This window comes from Podarcis tiliguerta (assembly GCF_965153285.1).
Source record: "Podarcis tiliguerta genome assembly, chromosome: 2".
In the NCBI taxonomy this organism is placed as follows: domain Eukaryota; kingdom Metazoa; phylum Chordata; class Lepidosauria; order Squamata; family Lacertidae; genus Podarcis; species Podarcis tiliguerta.
The window spans coordinates 65960096-65980146 of NC_139535.1; the positions used below are offsets into that span (position 1 = coordinate 65960096).

Consider the following 20051-nt stretch of genomic DNA (forward strand, 5'->3'; position numbering starts at 1 on the left):
CTGGACTGTGTTTCCTAACTGCTGGACTTCAGACTTTGCTTACTTGGATTGACCCCCGGACCATGTTTTCTGACCGTTGAACTTTGGATTTGACATACTGTTTACGCCAGTGGGAATTTTCACCAGGAAGCTGGGGGTTCAGGTCAACACCACCCTGGCCTGTCTAGTAGTCTGAATTCTCTTACTAAGACCATCAAGAGACAAGGCCACCGAATGCCCAACTTTTCCACCACCTCAGTGCAGGATTATCATGCACTGCAGCTGCCAAAGGAGTGAATGCATTCTTCCAGCAAGGATCCATCTGGATCCTTGGCACCCATACATCTCGGCTGTGCTGTTTTCCTTGCTGCTGCTTCCAGCTCTGTCAAGTTAATTAAACTCCTGATAGTATGTCTTGAGCTCCTGGATGCGAGTTCCCTTTCGTTCTTTCCTGCAAGCCCCTTCCTCCCTTATTTGCCTCTCTGTGCCAGTCCTAATCTCTCTCCAGAGCCCTTTCTGTCTGCAGGTGATCTGCCTGAGTGACACAAGCATTGCTTGCTGAGTCATTCTCTGCAAACAGCCACAAACAGCAAAAGCTGTTGGTTCTCATCTCAGGATTATTCCTGTTCCCATTGGCTGACTTCCCTCACATTCTTTTGCTGCAGATAACCCTTGCATTCCATCTACGCCTCCCCCTCCGTTGCTGGAGGAGAAAACATCGCCACCTGCAACGAATGAGCAAATCCACTCCTGTGTGCTGATTATTATTTGTCCTTGTTACTCTCCCATCTGATGATATCTATATGCATTTATTAAAGTATTCCAAAGGACGCACCTGGGCTCTGTATTGAGATGCTGCTTCCCATTGACAAACAGCAAGGGCATTAAGCCTTGTGCCTTAGGAGATGATAGACTTGCAAATTGTCACATTCAGAAAGGTACCCCTGAATATTTGCATGCAATCAAAACCTGATTCCTTTCTGTCGCTCCTGGCAGAATTGGCAGACTCCAACAAAAGCTTAAGTTGTAGCACATGTCTGTGAGCCAGGGTCTTTGCTTCCCCCAGACGGGATATTTCCCTTGGTTCGCTGCCACTTAATAGTAGATTTGTTTTCAAATCGTCGCTTGCAAATTGCAGCAGGTGCACCTCGTTTTACATCCCTACATGGACATCCATGAGAAATGCGCTATTTTAGTACCCAGCATGGCTGCCCTAAATGGATTAATTTAGGAAGGCTAGATCTTATAATGCATATGTGTAAAATTAAATGCCTTTATTCACAAGTACAGCACCATCTTTTTCACATTTAGGGAACATATTGCTTTTACAGTAGTATTGAATCAGCTGTGGTATAAAATATCTTGTGCCACTCCTTTTAAGTTTGTAAGTTCAGCATTTTTCATACTCATTGGTGAAATGGACCCACACTCACTCCTTTTATTCAAACACTTCCTTTCTAGAAGCATTAACCAAAGCTGGATTTTATTCCATTTAATTTTTGCTGGGTACTTCTGAATTAGTCAGTGTAATGCTGTGCACAACCCCATAGGCTACTCTATGCAACTTCATTGCCAGGCTCATATAAAGCTGTAAACAAAGCTGTTGTCTGGCTTTTGTTTGTTTTCTTTTCAGCAGGGGAACTTCCCTGTGATACACAAACATTTGTGCTTGCATTTCAGAAGCCTTCCAAAACCTAGAAATGTTGTTGATGTAGTGAAAGATGCAACGAGAGAGAAAATAATCTTCCATCACGTCTGGAGGGCTAGTTAATGCTGCCTCTTATGATATCTTGTTGTGACAAGACCATCATCCAGTCTTACGTTTGCTATCAAAAAGCCTGTCATTACAACAGGTGGTTTGGTTTTATGTGTGCGTAAGCAGGGACTGCATATTGCGAGAACATATGTATGGATGAACCGCAGCAGGCAGTGTGAGGTGGAAACATGATGGCAGAGCCAACCCTGGCACTTCTGCCGCTGCATTTCCACAGCACTGACCTTGCTGCCACCATGCTGCTCCTCTCTCCTGCTTTGCTCCAGTGTCCCAGTGGGATGGAGGTCAGGATAGTCACACAGCCCCACCACATCACTTGCATGCTGCTACATGTGACAGTGCCTTAGTACTGAGTTAGGTCATTGGTTCAGCTAACTCACTATTCATCTAGCTATCGAGCACCACAGGTTTGAGGCTTTTCTCAGACCCTTCCGGTGCTGGGGACTGATTCTGAACTCTCCTACATGCAAAGCTCTACCAATGAGCTGTAGGCACATGTACAATGCCTCTCTGTATACTGGTGGGGTTTAGATCATCCGTGGACAGGAGTAGTTGGGCCTCTTGCAATAATTATTTCCCTCCTTAGAGTGCAGGAGAAGCTATTCATCTGTAAATGAAGTAAAGGGGTACAGTTGGGGATAACATTGCTTAATCACTGTTTCTATCCCTCTTGCCCTCTGAAGTCTGGGGAAAAGACTCCATCACCTTCTGAATTATGTTCCAGATTGTAGCTTCCTTATTGAGAGCCACAGATCACTATCTTCAGAGCCCCACTTCTATGCACTCAACAGCTCTGGGTTTGGTACTGTTACACACACACACACACACACACACACGTACGTACGTACGTCTGAGAGATGAGATGTGGTTCCTGAATATACCCTGGGTTGGTTTTCTTTGAAAAAAGGGATGCGGGTGGCGTTGTGGTCTAAACCACTGAGCCTTTTGGACTTGCCAATCAGAAGGTTGGTGGTTCAAATCCTCGAGACGGAGTGGGCTCCTGTTGCTCTGTCCCAGCTCCGACCAACCTATCAGTTCAAAAGCATGCCAGTGCAAGTAGATAAATAGGTACCGCTGTGGTGGGAAGGTAAACGGCATTTCCGTGTGCTCTGGTTTCCATCACAGTGTTCTGTTGTGCCAGAAGCAGTTTAGTCATGCTGGCCACATGACCCAGAAAACTGTCTGTGGACAAATGCCGGCTCCCTTGGCCTTAAGTGAGATGAGCACCACAACCCCATAGTCGCCTTTGACTGGACTTAACCATCCAGAGGTCCTTTACCTTTACCTTTTCTACCTTTTCTTTGAATGAAGGTTACTGGGAACTTAGTGTTTCTGCGATATGAGGCTTTATTTATGCAACTATACAACCTGAGTGTAAGATGGAAGATTCACAGCATCCACAGAACTGCTCCCTCTGTAGGTATTTTGGGGCAGCCCCAAAGTCAGGAGAGTTACACAGACACCAGCCAGGGGACATAAGAGAGATGTGTTGCCAGCTACTTTGTTCTATGGCAACACGTCATTTGTACTTGGCCATCTGCTGCAAAGGCCCAACCTCCCAGCATAACATAATCTGCCAGGCTAAGCTTGTTCTGAAGAGGGTTGACCTCTTCAGCAGCCTCTTTTTCTTCAGAATCCAGAGTTACAGCAAGAACACAGGGTCGGAGGGGACCCTGAGAGTCATTTAGTCCAACCCCACTGTGGTGGAGTACAGAACAATGTAACTGAGATAACTGCATTATATTGCCATTGGTGATGCTTGGAAAAGAGCTCATCAATGAGCATCCTGTTCAATTCCACTTCTAATCACACTGTGCAGATTCCAGGGCTAATGACACATTCCATGCAAATACGTGACACTGAACCTTGGTGGCACTGAACCATATGGGATTGCTTTGCTTAGAGCAGGAGGTTCAGCGCTGCTGGGGGAAAATGTGGAGACCTAAGATTTGCTTGCAAAGAGGCTGGGGATTGGCGATAGGAAAATCAATGTGGGAAAGGAAACAGAGGATGTGGAGGCAGCAGGATGTGAAATAGCCAGGGTGGTTGTAGGAAGGGAGAGTCAGCTGAAAAGCAAAGCCCGGAAAGAGGGGGAAGGCGGCAGTAGGGATGGGCAAATCCGTCAATTTCAGTTTCTCATTTTACCAGTCTTACATTCGGTTCCCCACATTTCCACATCCGTTTGCAATAAACCAAAAAAAGTCCCCATGAAAATTCATCAACATTTTAGTGCTAATTTCTCCTAACAGACACTTTTTTTTGCAAAGCAATTCCCCCTACTAGAATGCACTTTGTATGTTATTTTCACTATTACATGCATTTTAGTGCACATTTGACTCTAGTATATGCATTTTTGTGCACAGTACTGTACTTGGTTGGGAAACTGCAAAATTCAGAATAGTGTGAATATTGAAGGTTGGCTAAATTTTGGTTTGCATATTGCTTCAGAAAGTGCAAAATGAGGAAGATTTGCCTTTCAATGTGAACTGAATCCCATCCCTTTTCTCCCCCATTCCTAGCTGGGGAGGGGGGAGAGAAAAGGGTTGGATAACTACACGGAACCTAAAAACAGACCAGGCTGCACACTTTTAGCAAGAAGAAAAATTGGGGAAACCCTTGGGACCCGTTATTGACCTGGGATGGATCTCGGATATGGGAGGCTAGATGAACATTATTCAGTAATTTAAAGTAACCACACAAAACTTTGGGAAGAATTCAGCTTCATGCTATTATGATTGTTCCATCAGTGCAAGCATTTATGCTGAAATAGTCTCTCCTATCCCTGTGGCCTGTTCTGGGGATTCTCCTGCCCCCGCCCCACCCTGAGCCAATTTGAGGGGGGGAAAGGATGGAAACTCCAGTTGTGCTAGCACAACTCATTGTGCTGCCTCCCACTAGCACAACGGTGTGGTTGAATCCAGCCACTTGGCTCGAGCTCAGGGAGTGGGGGAGTCAAGTTGAATGTGCTTGCCATTTTGCCTCCAATCAGAATGTCTCCTGCTGCTTTCCTGCTAATATATAGGCTGCTTTGACGAAAACCTGACTTCCTTTTGCCTTTGACTTGTTGGCTGGCATCCGTCTGTCTCAGGGGACAGTGGAGGAGTGTCCCTTTGGGAGTGAGGTCAAACCATTGGAGAGTTAGAGTGCCTGCTGTGGCTGTAGAGCCCAATACAGGAAAGACATGGCTTGTAGCATCCTTAAAAATGGGTGGTCATGGCCTGTTTGCTACCATTAGGTTTGGTGAGAGTGTTTTTGAATCAGGCCCTGGGATGCATTCGTAGCTCTTCCAGCACTACTGATTTCAGCATAATAAAGTTACTGTTCTCTTTTGGTTAACAAAGCAGTGGTGCAGTCATCATACCGCAGCATCTCTTCAGAAGTTACCTTACTGCATACCTTATAGACATGGCAGTTGGCCCAGAACGAAAAAACATTACAAATGTGTCCCAGACCACTTATTGTCTTATAAAAGCAGGGAGTTGATCTAGTGAGAGCCAAGGTTTACAACAGGGGGAAACATTTCGTATATTCTGACACAATCAGACCCACCCTGGTAATCATCTAGTGATCTGAGAGAACAATCACATGGCTGGAAGATTACCGTTTGTTTGGGTGAAGCTGCATTTCTGTTATGAATGGAAACCATAACTGCCACTAGATGGCCATTTATCACTTTTAAAAAACTCCACCGAATGAGTCCGGCGGTTGTCTTATGGCCATTATTCATGTTTACAGCAAAAGTAGCCAATATTTCATCTCCAATATGAGAGAGTGCAACTTTATTGTTATTTTCTTTGGCTTCTGACCAACGCTGATATCAGTTTATATGTTTCAGCTGTTTCTTTTCCATTTGGGTATTACATTAGCAAAACGTTACTTTTTAATAGATTTGGTTCCATTTGTCCTAATGTGCAGTTTCAGAAAAAGGAGATGGGGGTGTATTGCTTTTTTAAAGTTTATATTTGGTCTGGTTAAGACATTTGGAAGATGAACAAACAATGCCTCTGTTGAACTCGTGCTTTGGTCTAGCTATGAGCCAGCGGGAACAATTGTCTTTTACCTTCTTCAAACATACAGAAGGCGGTAGAAACTGTCTAGCACAATTCCAATCTCTTCCTAAATAGATCTTAGATTTTGTTTGCTGTCTGTCACCCAAAGATGTATCAGTGGCCACTGGACTAATGTTAGCTTTTAAAAAATCTCATTCCCTCCCCACATTGAAAAATAAAGTGCTATTCCCAATCCTCCATTCCCAATCCTTCCATTTTCTCCCAATCCTGCCTATGAACCCACTGGGTGGCCAGGGACTGGCAAGGCCCTGAAGAGTGTGTGGCGGAGGCAGCAGACCAGGGGAGTGACTCAGGAGAGGGGACCAGTGGTTTATGTGGTGTCACACCACCTGCAAGGCAGGAACCAAGGGAGGCAAAGGAAGGCATGCAGGATATTCCCCACCTTCCTCCCACCCCACCATCTATTAGAACCAGGAGGGCCTTGAAAAGGGAAGAGCAGTGATGACTTCCCTGTAGGTCTCAGGTTGTGGCCACGCATCTGTCCAGAGGAGGGGATTCTAATAGGGGACAGATTGTTCCCCACAGGAATTTTTTCCTGCTCTAAGGCTTATTATAGGCCTGACTTGCATGCCAAATTCTAGGATACATGTACCAGTAGTTAACTGCAAAAACCAATGTGGCGCTGAAAACTTATTTATATATATAAAATCCTCCCACTTCCCTCAAATTTAGAAAGTTAAAATACTGTAAGAAGTATAACGGTGTAAAATTTCATGTTGAGCGCTCATATGATTTAAGAGCCACCTTCGCATAAACAAAGATCAGAATACTCAGTTTAGCTGCCTTTACAGACATTATACACCTACTACTATTTTGAATGACCCAGCATGTGAATATTGTGTTTGTGGATGCAAAATCATACTTTTCATTTACGGGATGTATATGTAAAATTACATAGAAAAGAACATGTAAACCCAGCAGTTATAAATGACTGTGATTTTAAGCCTCAGAGTTTTTGATATAAAATTAAACACTATGTCAAGAGCTTTGCCCTTTCGTTATTTTCTGATATTTTGCTGGTTTTGTTTTTTAAGTGTGTAGTGTGTCTTGTCTTATAAGTGCCTTGTAGTGTGTGATCTTCTCCAGAACTGTCCTCTTGACAAGCTTTCTTCATGCAATATTGCATGCATGTTTCCTTCAAGAATGTGGTAGGTTGCATCTTCAAAATGTGTATATCCATTTACCTTGGTGACAGTATAGGTTTCTCCAGTTTAACAGATGACAAGGGTATGTTCCTGCCATATCTAGTGTGAACTTGCTTCTAAGTAGATTGGAGTGTTCCCAAATGTTTTGTGACTCCCAAGGCAATTAAACAAAACTGGGGATTCAAAGCCTAGTGGCACAATCTAGATATTCTTGATGGGAAGGAGTCATCTTAAACTTGTTGACCAGGCAATGATACAACAGAAATACACAGTGGGAGTAGTGGAATCATTCTCTCTTGGGATAAAGCTACAAAGGAATACTTAATAATTTGGTCTGTCTTTCCTTCTCTTTGGGGGCTATCTGTACTTTTCTCCACTGTTGATATGTTCCCGCTATTATTATAGTCAACCATTCCTGCAGGATTACAGCATAAGCATTGTATTTTGTGGTTGTCTCATTCAGTTACTAGATTGGAACACATAACCAATGGGGGTTAAAGCATTATGTATGGAAGCCACAGAAATAACAAGCATGTATTGAAACGACTGCCTTCCCCCTCCCTATTTCTTTGTATATTTACATACTGCATGCTGGCTGGGAAGGTGAATACATACAACATAGTGAGATAAACCTGTGTATACTTTGCACGTCAAGATGACCAGTGGCTGGGGAGTAGAAGAGACTGCTTTCATGCCCAACCAGTGGACTTTGGTCACTGTGGGAAGCAGGATGTAGTTCCAGGCACAGGCAAACTCGGCCCTCCAGATGTTTTGGGACTACAATTCCCATCATCCCTGACCACTGGTCCTGTTAGGGATGATGGGAGTTGTAGTCCAAAAACTTCTGGAGGGCCAAGTTTGCCCATGCCTGCCTTAGAATTTAAATCCCTAGGAGGAAATGGAACCTCAAAGTTACAGCTGCTTCACAGCTCAGTGTGTTGTTCTTACTCCTATAAAATGTTACTTTTCAGGTGTATAGCACCTGGTCCCTGCCGTGTACACCTTTGGGTTCAATGGGATTTACCTCCGGGTAAGGCTGTTTAAGATTGCCTAAGGCATTTACACTCCTGATGCTGCAGTCCTATGGGCACTTGTTTGGGAGTAAATCCGGTGCATATGATTACGCTGGCAGCATGCTTTGAAGGACCCTGCTCTAATAATAATAATAATAATAATAATAATAATAATAATAATAATAATAGAAGGGATACATCCCTTTTCTACAGTGTTTACTATTCTGCAGCTTTCTTGTACTTTCAAAGTCCTGTGGCAAAAACAGTACTACTGCTGAGGAATTAAAAAGGAACTATTCCCTCAATCTTGATAGAAACTGATTAATATTGCATAGATACTAACTAGTCTTAAGGCTCACTGCAACTGAGATTTTATGGAAAGGTGAAAAAGATGACTCCTTTGGATATGGAGGTGAGCTAGTCCTGTTGAATACTCAATAGCCAAACAAAAGTACACAGAAAACACGGCTTTATTGACTGCATTTGCCAACACATTGAAGAATGCAAAGGTATTTCTTTTCTTTTTTTTATAAGCAAATGGTTCATGGTCCCAATGTGTATTAAAGCATACGCTGAATCAAAACATGATGAAAATTATGGCAGACAGACCTATTCCAAAGCAACACAAACAGCATGCATAATACAGCTTTCACACAGAACAACTTTTGATACATTATATTGCTTTAAGGATTAACTAACATGGAAAATGTACAAAAGGAGAAATAGGTTTTTGCATTAATGAAAAATACATTTTTTTCTCTACAAAGGAATTTCTAATACAAGAAAATAAATATCGCAACATAAGCCAAAAATAATTTAAAATTGCTCTTTTCAATATATTTTCAATATTTCTCTTTTATATTAACAAATGGCACATCACTTTCTTTGAAACAAAGAAAACAGAAGGGCTTTACCTTCTGTGACATTCATATCGTTTCCTGTAACTGATATGGAGTGGGCCTGTTTTGCGTCTGTGTGGAATGGAGCAAAGTATACTACAGTTTCCTTAAAGAACAACCAAATTCACACACCTACCTGGTAACAGGAAACAGGAGTCTTTTTATGAGAGCTTGCAAAAACCTCACTTTGAGGAGCTCATTGGGGGGGGGGGGAGCCAGGTGGGATTGAAATCTTCTCCTTTCTTCCTGCAGAAATGGCTAATTCTCCATTGTGTTTTGAGGAAAAGCTCTGTCAAATAATAGTTTAATTTTATTTTTTATAATAAATGTTAAAATCTTCAAAGAGATGCAAAATATGCTACAAAATTGCCTTTAGGAAATTCAGTTGACTGAACACGGATATTTTAAAAGCAAGATTTGATTCTTGTTGATGAACAAAAGAGGAGAATCGTTATGACCATGTTAATGCCAAAGTATGAAGCTGCTTTTCCAAAGGAAATGAGATTCATCCTTTACATTGCAAATACAAATGCTTGCCGTTCACACATCATCTTAAAGACCGTTGCTTAATAAAATAGACCATATATGCTCTCTGTTCATCTCAAAATACATTTACAGTTCATAAAAATATTTTCCATGGACAATTTCTTCTTCCTTTACGCAAATCTTTGTTGTTGCTGTTGTTGAGAAAAAGGCAAGTGCAAAACAGCGAAGGAAGATTGGAGTTCTTCTAAAAATATTTTTGAGCAATATGCAGATATGTCAACCGCACAGAAATGTCAACAAGACTTTAGATGGTCACTACTGGAGACCATATGAAATAATCAGAACTGGAAATGATTTAAAGTAAGTCAGAGCTGCACTGCAAGAAAACCCCTTTTCATTAGCAATGCTTTTGGCTGCAAACGTTTTAGCGTAGCCAGCCAGATATATACCAAAACTCTGATGCCAGAGGTGAACCTGGACTAACCATACGGAGTACCTCTGTGTACTTAGCACTGCATTTTGCTTGTAAGGTGGCAGCTTACATGGACTCCTCTACAACTCCAGAGACTATGCCTTGTTCCAAGGCACTCGCTGGCTGCCGCCGCCACATCTGCAGTTACGCTAGGAGCATTATTGCCAGGCCAAGCACATTACAGAATCCAGATCAAGGGATTCCACAGCAGTTATACAAAAATACTAACATTTTGCCAAAGCAACAAGGTAAAAGTAGTTACGTCTCCTACTGCATGCTTGTCTACACTGAATACAGTGAATATATTTTCTAACACACAGGTGGATCCAATGGTGTTCTTCTGTTCACATGTGTGACAGCTTAAAATACTACCTCCCCAATCTTCATCATGGGAGGTGGGGGGGCTGCATGGGGAATCTGCACCCCATACTTCTGTTTGCAGAAGCCGCTTCTGGATCCAAGCCAGAAGGGCATTGTGAACAGAAGGGCATTGTCATCAACTAGTTAGGAACAATGTTATATTCCTGGCTTCCAGTAAAGTAGTCTGCATCTTTTTCTTTCATCTTTCTCCATACAAAAAGGCCAGAATCCACATACACCCAGTGTTATTCCCTGTTAGTTGCAAACGTGGATGTATTACATGGAAAGGCTGTGATCCAAGACTCCACAGGGCTTTGGTTTCCCTTGTGAACAACGGCAGCCCTGGCTCTCTTCCATTTTGTGGGGCTTCTCCTAGTGTGTAACTCCATGGTGTCATTTCAGAGACTTTGTGTACAGGGTCTCATTAATGGGCTGAAGGTGCTAGAATGGGAGAAAGCATTTCTTTCCCCCCATATATTTTTAATTTTTGTTTTTGGTTCACTATTACTTCTTATTCACAGTAACAATGGGAGTGTCTCGGAGTGCTACATATAATCCAAATCAAGACGATAGGTGCTGCTTTAGTTTGGTTGTTCTTTAAAGTTTGTTCCTTTTGCTGTCCTGTACTGGTGAGCAGGCAGGTTATGCAGTAGCTGATGAACAAAGCTGTGTACAGTGAGAATTCTGGATTTCTGTTTCTCTCTTTCTCTTTTTTTTTAAGCTATAGTTGAACTGAAGCACACGGAAGCAAGAGCCATTAAAAGGCAGCATATTGATTATTTGTATGACATAACTAGGATATTGTAGCTAAAGCCTAGCAAGCTTGATAAGATAAAACTAAGTCCTATTTACTGTATTTAACATTATCTGAACATACCAAGCCTTAATTAAGGAGCAGAATTTACTTGCCAACTCGTATGGGTTAGGCAAATACCAAATTGTTCCATTTCAGTCAGTGCTTTTGAAAAATCATTTTGCAAACATAACTTCTCAAATCAGCAAAAACACTGATGTGTGTTTGGCTCCTGATTTTGGTTTCTTTTCAGAATAAAGGTTCTCCAAGTTGTGGCTCAACTGGAGTGATATTAAGGACTTTGGAAGGCTTGTAAAATGACTGACTCTCAAAAAACCAAGGACAGCCAATGTCTGGCATCAGAAAACATAAAACCAACATTGCTCAGAATGCAATGAGCAAAGAGCATCAGAAATCAAAATGGTGGGATGTGATCCAAATGATAAAAGCATCATCTTCAGCAAGCTTGCAACCTAATGCCTCAGCTGTGTCATGAACACTGATTTAGTCCTTTTGCAGCTAAACAGCTTTCATTCATTCATCACCCCCCCTCCCCAAAATGACAAATTTCCGGTTTCTGGCTGTGCTATTCTCAAAATATTCTTTGGCATCCATAAAATAATTTAACTGATTTATCTGAACAACTGCAACGTCTTCATCTCCCCCAGTTTGAAAGTGATGGATTAACAAGCGGAAGTGTCCCAGTATATATATATCTATATCTATACGCACACGCTCACATACACACATTTAAAGTAACATACCAACAACAAAAAGTTTTAGTGAAGTTCACTTTTCTTTTTGTTTTTGTTCCCTGAGCTCACACTGGGGTCACTCCAAGAAAGTATGTAGCAAACCTTAACCATGACCTTTGAAGCCAAAACTGAAGTAATGGTGTAATTAAGTGCAAACATGGGAAACCTGTGTGACTCATAGGTAATATGAGTTTATGAATGACACTTAAGGCGTACTAGACACAATTTATGCACAATAGTATTGAAATATTTAGAACGGTGACATCTGTCTATCACTTTCAACGGCCTCCTAGTAGGATTTCAGTTATGAAATGCAAGGGCGGAAAGGGTAGGAAAACCATCAATTCCATTACAGTGTTTAAAGAAAGAAAAGAAATGGCAAAGGAAAAAAGGTTCAACCGCCTCTCGATGTCTACAGTAAAATGATTGTACAGAGGAGGTTTACATGTTTTGCTCCCTGAACAGGAGCCATAATTTGGGTATTTATGCTGAAAATGTAGACTGACCTCTTTTATGGGAACTGAAGCCATTTGATTAAAAAAACAAAACAAAACCCCAACACATTTGAGTAATATTTTTCTCAGGTTTGTGGAGTTGCATCTTCCGTCCTATTATCTCCATTGTGTTTTGGTAAGAGGCTACTTTAATCAACCTGAGCAAATTAGGGGAATTGCTTCAGACAACCAAAGGTTTAGGTTTTACCAGTAAATAATATCGGATGTCACTCAGGATGCATACTGATTAAAAGCAGAGCAGCTTTAACAAAGATATGTCATTCTTTATCTACCTAGGCCCTTGGATGAGGGTTTATGGTGCTGCCCAGCTGATAAGTTGTGAGTGATAGGGCTAAATCTTGGTTCCTGAACCCTTAGATGGACTTGGATCAAACTGGAGGTAAAAAAGAAAAATCAAGGATTTAAAAGACCATAAATACAATGTTGTCTTTCCTCCAACCATTAAGTGCTTTCTTCAAATAAGCTTGTGCTTCTTTAAAAAATAATCGCTTATTTTACTTCATAGTTGCGCGTGCGCACACACACACACACACACACTGACAAATCCTGCAGATGTATGCATACACGCACACATGCACACACACAATTTACTGTTCCATAAGTTCTGTGTATATAGTTGGCTACTACAATAGTACCCCCATTCTGCAGCCTGCTAAACAGAGGCTATACCAGGCAGACCATGAAATCTATTTGCTTGGTTTAAATAATGCCCATAAAACTGTCACCCCTGCATGAACAACAGATACTGGCAATCTCAGGCCTCCTTGTTAAAATTCTAGGATGTCCTGCTCACTACCAGCAAGCACTAGCCCCTAATAATGCACATGCTTGCATTTTGTTTCACTATGATACACATGTTTTGACTAGGAGAGGCTAGCTACTGTTACAGTATATAAGTCAGTGAAGCTTGGAGTCAAACAGAGAAGAGGAAAAACAACAGTTCTTTTTTCTTAAACTATATATACAAATCAAAAACGAAACGAAAAACAAAACCCTCTGTTATGATACCAGGTGGAAATTAGACATGGCAGTTGTAACTGGATTTAGGGCTCACAGAGCTGTCACAATTGGTCTATCTGGCGTATTAGGATGCCAAAATGCTCATTCTGAAATTATCCTCATTTCCTGAATCTAATTGGCTATGGTGCCCTCTGCCACTACCAGATTCTGTGTCAGAGTCACTCATTTCTGCATCTGAGAAGTAGCCATCAGTCTCATTGTCAAAAGGGTGTAAGATAACTTTCGACCTCTCACTTCCTGAAGGTCCATTAACCAGCTCAGCAGGCTTCTCGCTCTGGGATCTCCGAGTCCCTCTGCCTTCTTTTGGTAATCTGAACCTCACTACTGTTTTCGGACCACGTACTAAATCAGGCACTTTAACCAGGGGTTTGGGATCAGAAGATGGAGTATATTTCAGTGGTTCCTCCTTCTCATTGCTCGGGTTACTTATCAGGCTCTGGGAGGCATGTGAATCATTTGCTTTTGGAAGAGTTGTGGGGTGTGAAGAGCCCTTCTTAGCCGACTTTTTCACTTCGCACATCACCTTGCGCTCTGGCTGAAGTTTGTCCCCACCTTTCTCTGCTTTGCTGTTTCTTAAATCATGGGGTGAGGACTTGGTGGTGCTATCTGGCAAAGAGCTCACATTAGTCCAGTGATGTGAGTCCTCTTGGTGTCTCTTAAAGATGGTACTCAAGCCGTTCCGTGCCACTTTCTTCTTCGTGTGCATTCGCACTTTGCTCCTAGCTTTCTTTGCTGTGTCACTGTGCTTCAACGGGGACTTCAGGGAATGATCCATCATGAAACTCAGCAAGGTCTCTTCGTCTTGTAGAAGTTCCTCAGAAAGGCCTGGGGTGGTGTCTTCATGGTGGTCATTGTTCAAGGACCACTCGCTCATTGCCATGTTCTCAGTGGTGATCTGTACAGATTGAGCCAGCCAGCTGTTGAAGAAGGTCCCATCAATGGGAAAGGAAGTGGACAAACCTAAACCAAAAAGGAGTAGAAAAAGAACAGGACACCTTAGGATTCAGTAAACATTTAACCGCCGTCACAAAGGTAATTTCTGTTCCAATTAGAACAGTTTTATTTGTTTATAATTGTAACATTTTAATCTAATTTTTATAATTGTATATTACATTGTTGTAACTCAGCATGGGGCTTTACAGTACAGGGTGGCTACGAAAACAAACATACAAACAAACAAACAAATTTGGGTCAGTAATTAGGCAGACAGAAGTTTCAGAAAGACCAAGGCAAAATATTACATTACGTATGATTGTAATAGTACAGCTCCTAAGTAGACTGTTCAGTCCGGGGAAGCCTGAATGTGAATCACACGGCCACCTATTTGCATCAAATATTTTATCATGGCTGGATACAAAGCCCTGATATAATAACATGAAACTCTATAGTTAGGAGTGAACAAGAGGTGAATCATTAGCTTTACATCCTAGGGTCTCCAACACGGCACCTGCATACATAATGGCATCCTTCCAATTTCTTAGTATTTTCAATTTGACATGTTCACTTTCCCCCTTTTAACCATGGGTGGCACTGGGCGGGACAGAAGGCATCCTTCCTTTCTCCAGATTTCTTCTGGGCCCCACATGGTGGTGCTTTGTCAGTTTGTTGGGGGACCTTTTCCTTGTTTGGGTCCCCCCCCCCGCTCTCTTTTTTGGCTGTTTCTGTTTTATTTGTTTTGGAGTGTGGGCGGCTGTTTTGTTTGTTGTTTAAGGGGGAGTATCTGAGAACTGCTTGCTTTTCTTCTGTGAAATGGGTATATTGTGGTGCCCACAACTGTTTCTTAGATTTCCAGAAGTGCCTAGTCCTCCTCTACACAGATGGAAACTCCTAGACTTGGATGAACTCCCACGGAGTGAGTGAGTGGATTCTTTATGATTTAAATAGCCAACTCTTTTTACGAAACACATGGGGTTCACAAATACATTAGTACTTCCTCATCAGATCAGAATTCAATAAAAGTTATCTTAGGATCAGCAGGCGGTAACACCTAAGGGCCTCAGAGTCACTGGCTTGACAAACAGCCCTGCTAAAGGAGTCATACTGAAGATTACTTCACTAACAGTAGAACCTTCTTTAATGTATGAATTGTTCTACAATACCAATAACAATCAGAGTTCCAGGGTGTGTGGACTCAAGACTCCATCTGCCAGTCCCTGCCATTGGGCATGCTGCACATGTGATACTCTGAGACCTTGCTGGCCAGTGCCCACACGCCTGGGGCATAGCTATTCAGTGCAGTCCTGTTCACATGATCACTTAACATGTGAATAAAAGCTTCTGAATGGGGCAATCATTAAACTTCCCACCCATAAGCTCCATGGGCAACATTTTTAAAGCATTTAACCTCTCCACAGGTGCTAAAGCTGCTTTTTTGAAGCCAAACTTACCCAGCTGCCCCAGCACCAACTCATTCCCCGATTTCCTTTTTTCTTTCTTCTCTGGGCTGCTTTTCCTATCATCTCTTCCTTTTCTTTTTGGGTCACTTCTTCTTCCCTTTGTTTTCTTTCCAGTTTGCTCTGTTTGGGTTTAAAAAACAGAAATCTTTAATACTAAACACAACCAGCAGACACTTAGGAAATACAGAGGGAACTAAGAAGAAACAATATGTAACAAAGTATTACGATGGCTGCTAGTAGATCGTGAAGTTATATGGAAAAATCATTTACCACTGTTTTAGGAAAGTGGACATTGCAAATTTGCCTTGTGGCCCATGAGCAAAGCATCACAGGCTGCAATTCTATGTCACATAGTCTAAGACTTTTTTTGTTTTGAGACACACGAATGGGGTCACTGGCACACGGGTTTATTTGAATACATAAGATTTAACTCAATGTGAACCACTGAAATAAGTAAGACTCCTTGGATTAAAACCAGTATCTTTTAAAGTCAAGTACCTCTCTTCGTAAATCAGACTATTAGGCTGTGATTCACAATCCACTTTTATGGTACCAGTTTTGCACATCTCTAGAAAGTTTGGGACAGCAGAGCATTCCAGCTATTGGAGGACATAATCAACTGGTTCTTTATCTTTTACAACACTTTGCTTAACTTCAATTCCATTCAAAACAGCCCAATGGCTGCATGCAAATACAACAAGTTCCATTTGTGTAATGGGCCTTCCCCCTTCCCCTGTGTACCACCTAAACTTCTTCTGGGTTCCCTCCCCACAGAGCAGATTTAGGGGCTGGGCTGCCGGGATAGTGGTGGGAAAATGTCCCATTGTGTGAGTTGACCTCATTCCACAAATACAACAAACTAAATTGAATCCTGCTCCAACATTTAATTTATACAAAACAATCTGAACAATCCCCAGGATTTATTTCCCTTGGCTGATTCATACTAAAATAACAAGGGACTTTTGTTAAAATATTACTTTTTTCCAGCAAAGGAACTTCTCCAAGCTTTTTACTTATTCCTTGGGATGCTGGGCATTCTCAGTGAGGTCCTGCCTAGAGCTCCTTCTGCTGGAGGCTGCAGAAGAGAGAAGAGCTCTTGTGTGCTCAGGTCCTGATTACGGCTTTCCATAGGAATCTGGTTGGCCCCTGTGAGAACAGATTGCTGGACTTGATGGACCACTGGTCTGATCCAGCAAGCTCTTCTTATGTTTACACCTAGGACCGTATTAGGATGCCACATGAAAAATGAATTTGCACACTTGATTCTGCTTGTGGTGGACAGCTTGTTGTAGTAGTGTTATGGGAGTGCTAACACCCTGTGTTTTAGTAGGCTTCTACCCGTTTTGATGTTATGTGAGATAAATAGACAGCTCATGGTTAGATTACTTGCTTAATGCAAGAGAATTGCCTCTACATGCTGGCTGGTGGTTGAGAGAGAAACACAGCAGCTACCATGGTACACATCAATAGGCCGTACTATTATGAACCTATTTCCAATAATGCAGAACGGTCTGGTGTTAAGAGGAAGAATACAAATGGTGGTGGTGTTCAAGAACTGCTGGCTTAAACTAATTAGGCTGTCCTTGGTAGTCACTTAATAAACCCACTGATGTGGAGAATTTATGTTTCCAGGCATGCCAATCAAATACTTCCCTCCCCGCACCCAGCCCTCACAAGTACTGAACTGACTTCCAGGAAGAAAGAAAAGCAACATTGATGTTTGCTCAATTCCTGCCAGCTAACTGGAGAAGGGCAGACCCATTTTTCACTTGACTTAACAAATAAAAGTATCTGGCTTTTGTTTAGATGCTGCAATGCTTCCAAACAGCAATATGAATGTTAGCCTTTCTGAAAAGGAAGTCTGTCAAAAGGAACAACAGCTGCATTTCAAAGTCTGACAGCTAGGGGGGTTGTTTTTCAGTTCACGGGAGATAAATAGAAAACGCCCACTTTTAAACGGGCAGCCCCTTCCCACTTCAAGAGGCAATGCCTAAATGATTATTCATCAGTGGCAAAATAAAAAAGCAAGCTTAACTTTACGAGGGCCGTCTCCAAAAGTGAAGTGTGCCAAATGTGCTTCACCAAGATGTTGCTCATTAACCTCTGTGGCATACATTAATTAATAACTTGCACTGGGCTAATGATGGATGAGGAAGAACTTTCTCCCTCCAGAAGGAAAAGACAACAGAGGACAAAGACATCTTGGGTCAATCTCAACAGTGCATTTTGTTCAGAAAGCATGTCGTTCCGTGCAAGGATAGTAACAGTAATAACGAATTATCCACAACACTGATCCTTGTGCCCAATTAAATGCAACAGGAGTTGAGGATATTCAGCCAATTTCCAAGGGCTACCAGCTCCATGCAGGCTTTCGATTCCAAACAATGCCAATTTGGCAGGGCTATAACTCACAGAGTAACTACTTGCTGAGGAAGTGATTTCATCTTTTGTCTAATTGACTCATAATCATAAAAAAGCAAACCTCCTCCATCCCTTGCACCCAGGAATTGGTACAGACATAAATATATTATGTGAAGTACAGTGAGCAACATATGGCCTATAGCACTTCATCTTCCAGCCCACTGCCTCCTACCAGGGCGCCCGCTTCATAGAAGCTGCTGGCAGCCTATTGCTCATCTCAACCATTTCCTGCTCTGGAAACCAGAAGTGGGTTAAAGAGAAACCTGCAAGTGCCAGTTCCTGGACCAAAGCTCTGAAGAAGTCAATACCAAAACTTTGTGCCCATCCTCCTTAGAGTGGCGATTTGGTATTTTTCTATATCTGGGGGCGAAACTAGATGAGACAAGGAAGTTGCACAATTGGCTCTGCCATCTCTTTAAATTTTGGAAAAGAGCATCTGGGGAGGGAGGTGTGATACAGACTGAGACAATTGGGCTGGGGAACAGAGTTAAGTCTCCCATTGCCCCATGATATATTTTCCCAATCTCTTCCTGCAAATTAGTATTTGCCCAATGGGGGGGGGGGGGAGAATACATTTACAGGCTGCATAAACACAAGTCCTCCTTTACCATACAAATAAACAGCTTCAAGAGAAATGAAAACGGGGGGGGGGGGCTATCTCCCCCCAACTCTCAGCAGCATGCTCCTGGTCCAGGTGGTTATCTCTCTCCCCCGCCCCGCACCCCAGCTATGGTTTCTACTTGCTAAAAGATAGAGAGAGGCCAGGTAAGATATTATTCCTTCCATGAAACTTGCCTGGCTGTTCTTAGGGGTGCTGAGAGGTAATACATTAGTCAGAAACCTTGAAGGAGAAAAGTTGCATCTATTTAACTACTCCTTCAGCAGCTACAGATAATGCATTTTTTTTCCTGCTTGCAAAGTGGAGGAGGGGCTGGCAGGGTGGCCTGGCTAGTGGCAACCGCAAACCCGATTATCATGGGCCATAACCTGCGCCATTAATAGCCCTTATATAGTTGCCGATTGGAGTATCACATGAATATACAACCTACACTGTGATATATAGGACAAGCTACAAGAATTTCCATAACTTCATCTTTCACAAGCCAAGCTTCCAAAGTGACCACAAGTGACAGCACGAAAGGCCACTTTAAGCACATTTCCAAGAAAACAGATTTGTTTTGGAAGTAAAGGCTTCTGGGCTACAGATCAAAAGAGTGAAATGCAACTCTCATGCATTTCTTGGGGTTACTTAATAGCCTCTGTGACCACTGGGATTACAGAATGATGTGCCAAAATTAAACTCCCAGGGCAAGAGTGATTATTTATCCAAACACATTGTAAGTAGAAAGTATGTGTGAAAATGATTATCGCAGGTCTAGCTAGTGACTGCCAAAGCAGAGTGGCATGTATGTGAATGATCTGCATATCAGTCTCGGAAAAACAAAAACCTATTCCTATTTCACTTAAATAGAGGTTTGATTTGTATAAATGGGGAGATAAGCATGAGGCCCATGTATTCTTGTTATAACTATTTTTAAAACAGGAAAAATAATTAGGTGCTATACGCAGCTGGAGGTGGGGGAGAGGCTCTGCCTAAAGGCTTACAATCATAGAGAGCAGTAAACAAAGATGCTGCCTTATGATTGTGTTCATGGCTGAGATTGCTTTTTCTAGTGAAGCTGCAATTTCTCCTTAAATCACAGAACTGATATTTGTGGCTTGATCCCATTTCCGCATTTGTCACTGGCAAAGCTCCACTTCACTTAACAGGAAGCCGGAAAGAGCTTCTTCAGTCTCAAGTCTCTCTCAATCTCACTAGCTCTTTTGTGGAAGTCTGCATCACCTGAGGCTAGCAGTCAAATCTCAACTACAACTGAAACAGAAAAGACAACTCAGCTCCAATCAGTTCAGCTCCTGTAAAAAATAAAATAAAAATCTAAACTGGCAAATGTG

General features: G+C 42.1%; 1 protein-coding gene across 5 annotated transcripts in view; it reads right to left on the reverse strand.

Moving 5' to 3' along the window:
* Positions 1–8433: 8433 nt before the first annotated feature.
* The window catches only part of JADE2 (jade family PHD finger 2), a 147445-nt gene continuing 135827 nt past the window's right edge, over positions 8434–20051 (reverse strand). For all 5 annotated transcript variants that reach the window (XM_083428812.1, XM_083428811.1, XM_083428815.1 and 2 more), the window contains exons 11-12: positions 15669–15797; positions 8434–14241 (exon numbers count right to left, since the gene is read on the reverse strand). In XM_083428812.1, the coding sequence (XP_083284938.1) occupies positions 13346–14241; positions 15669–15797 (1025 nt within the window). In that variant the 3' untranslated portion in view covers positions 8434–13345. The remainder of the gene's footprint in view (positions 14242–15668; positions 15798–20051) is intronic.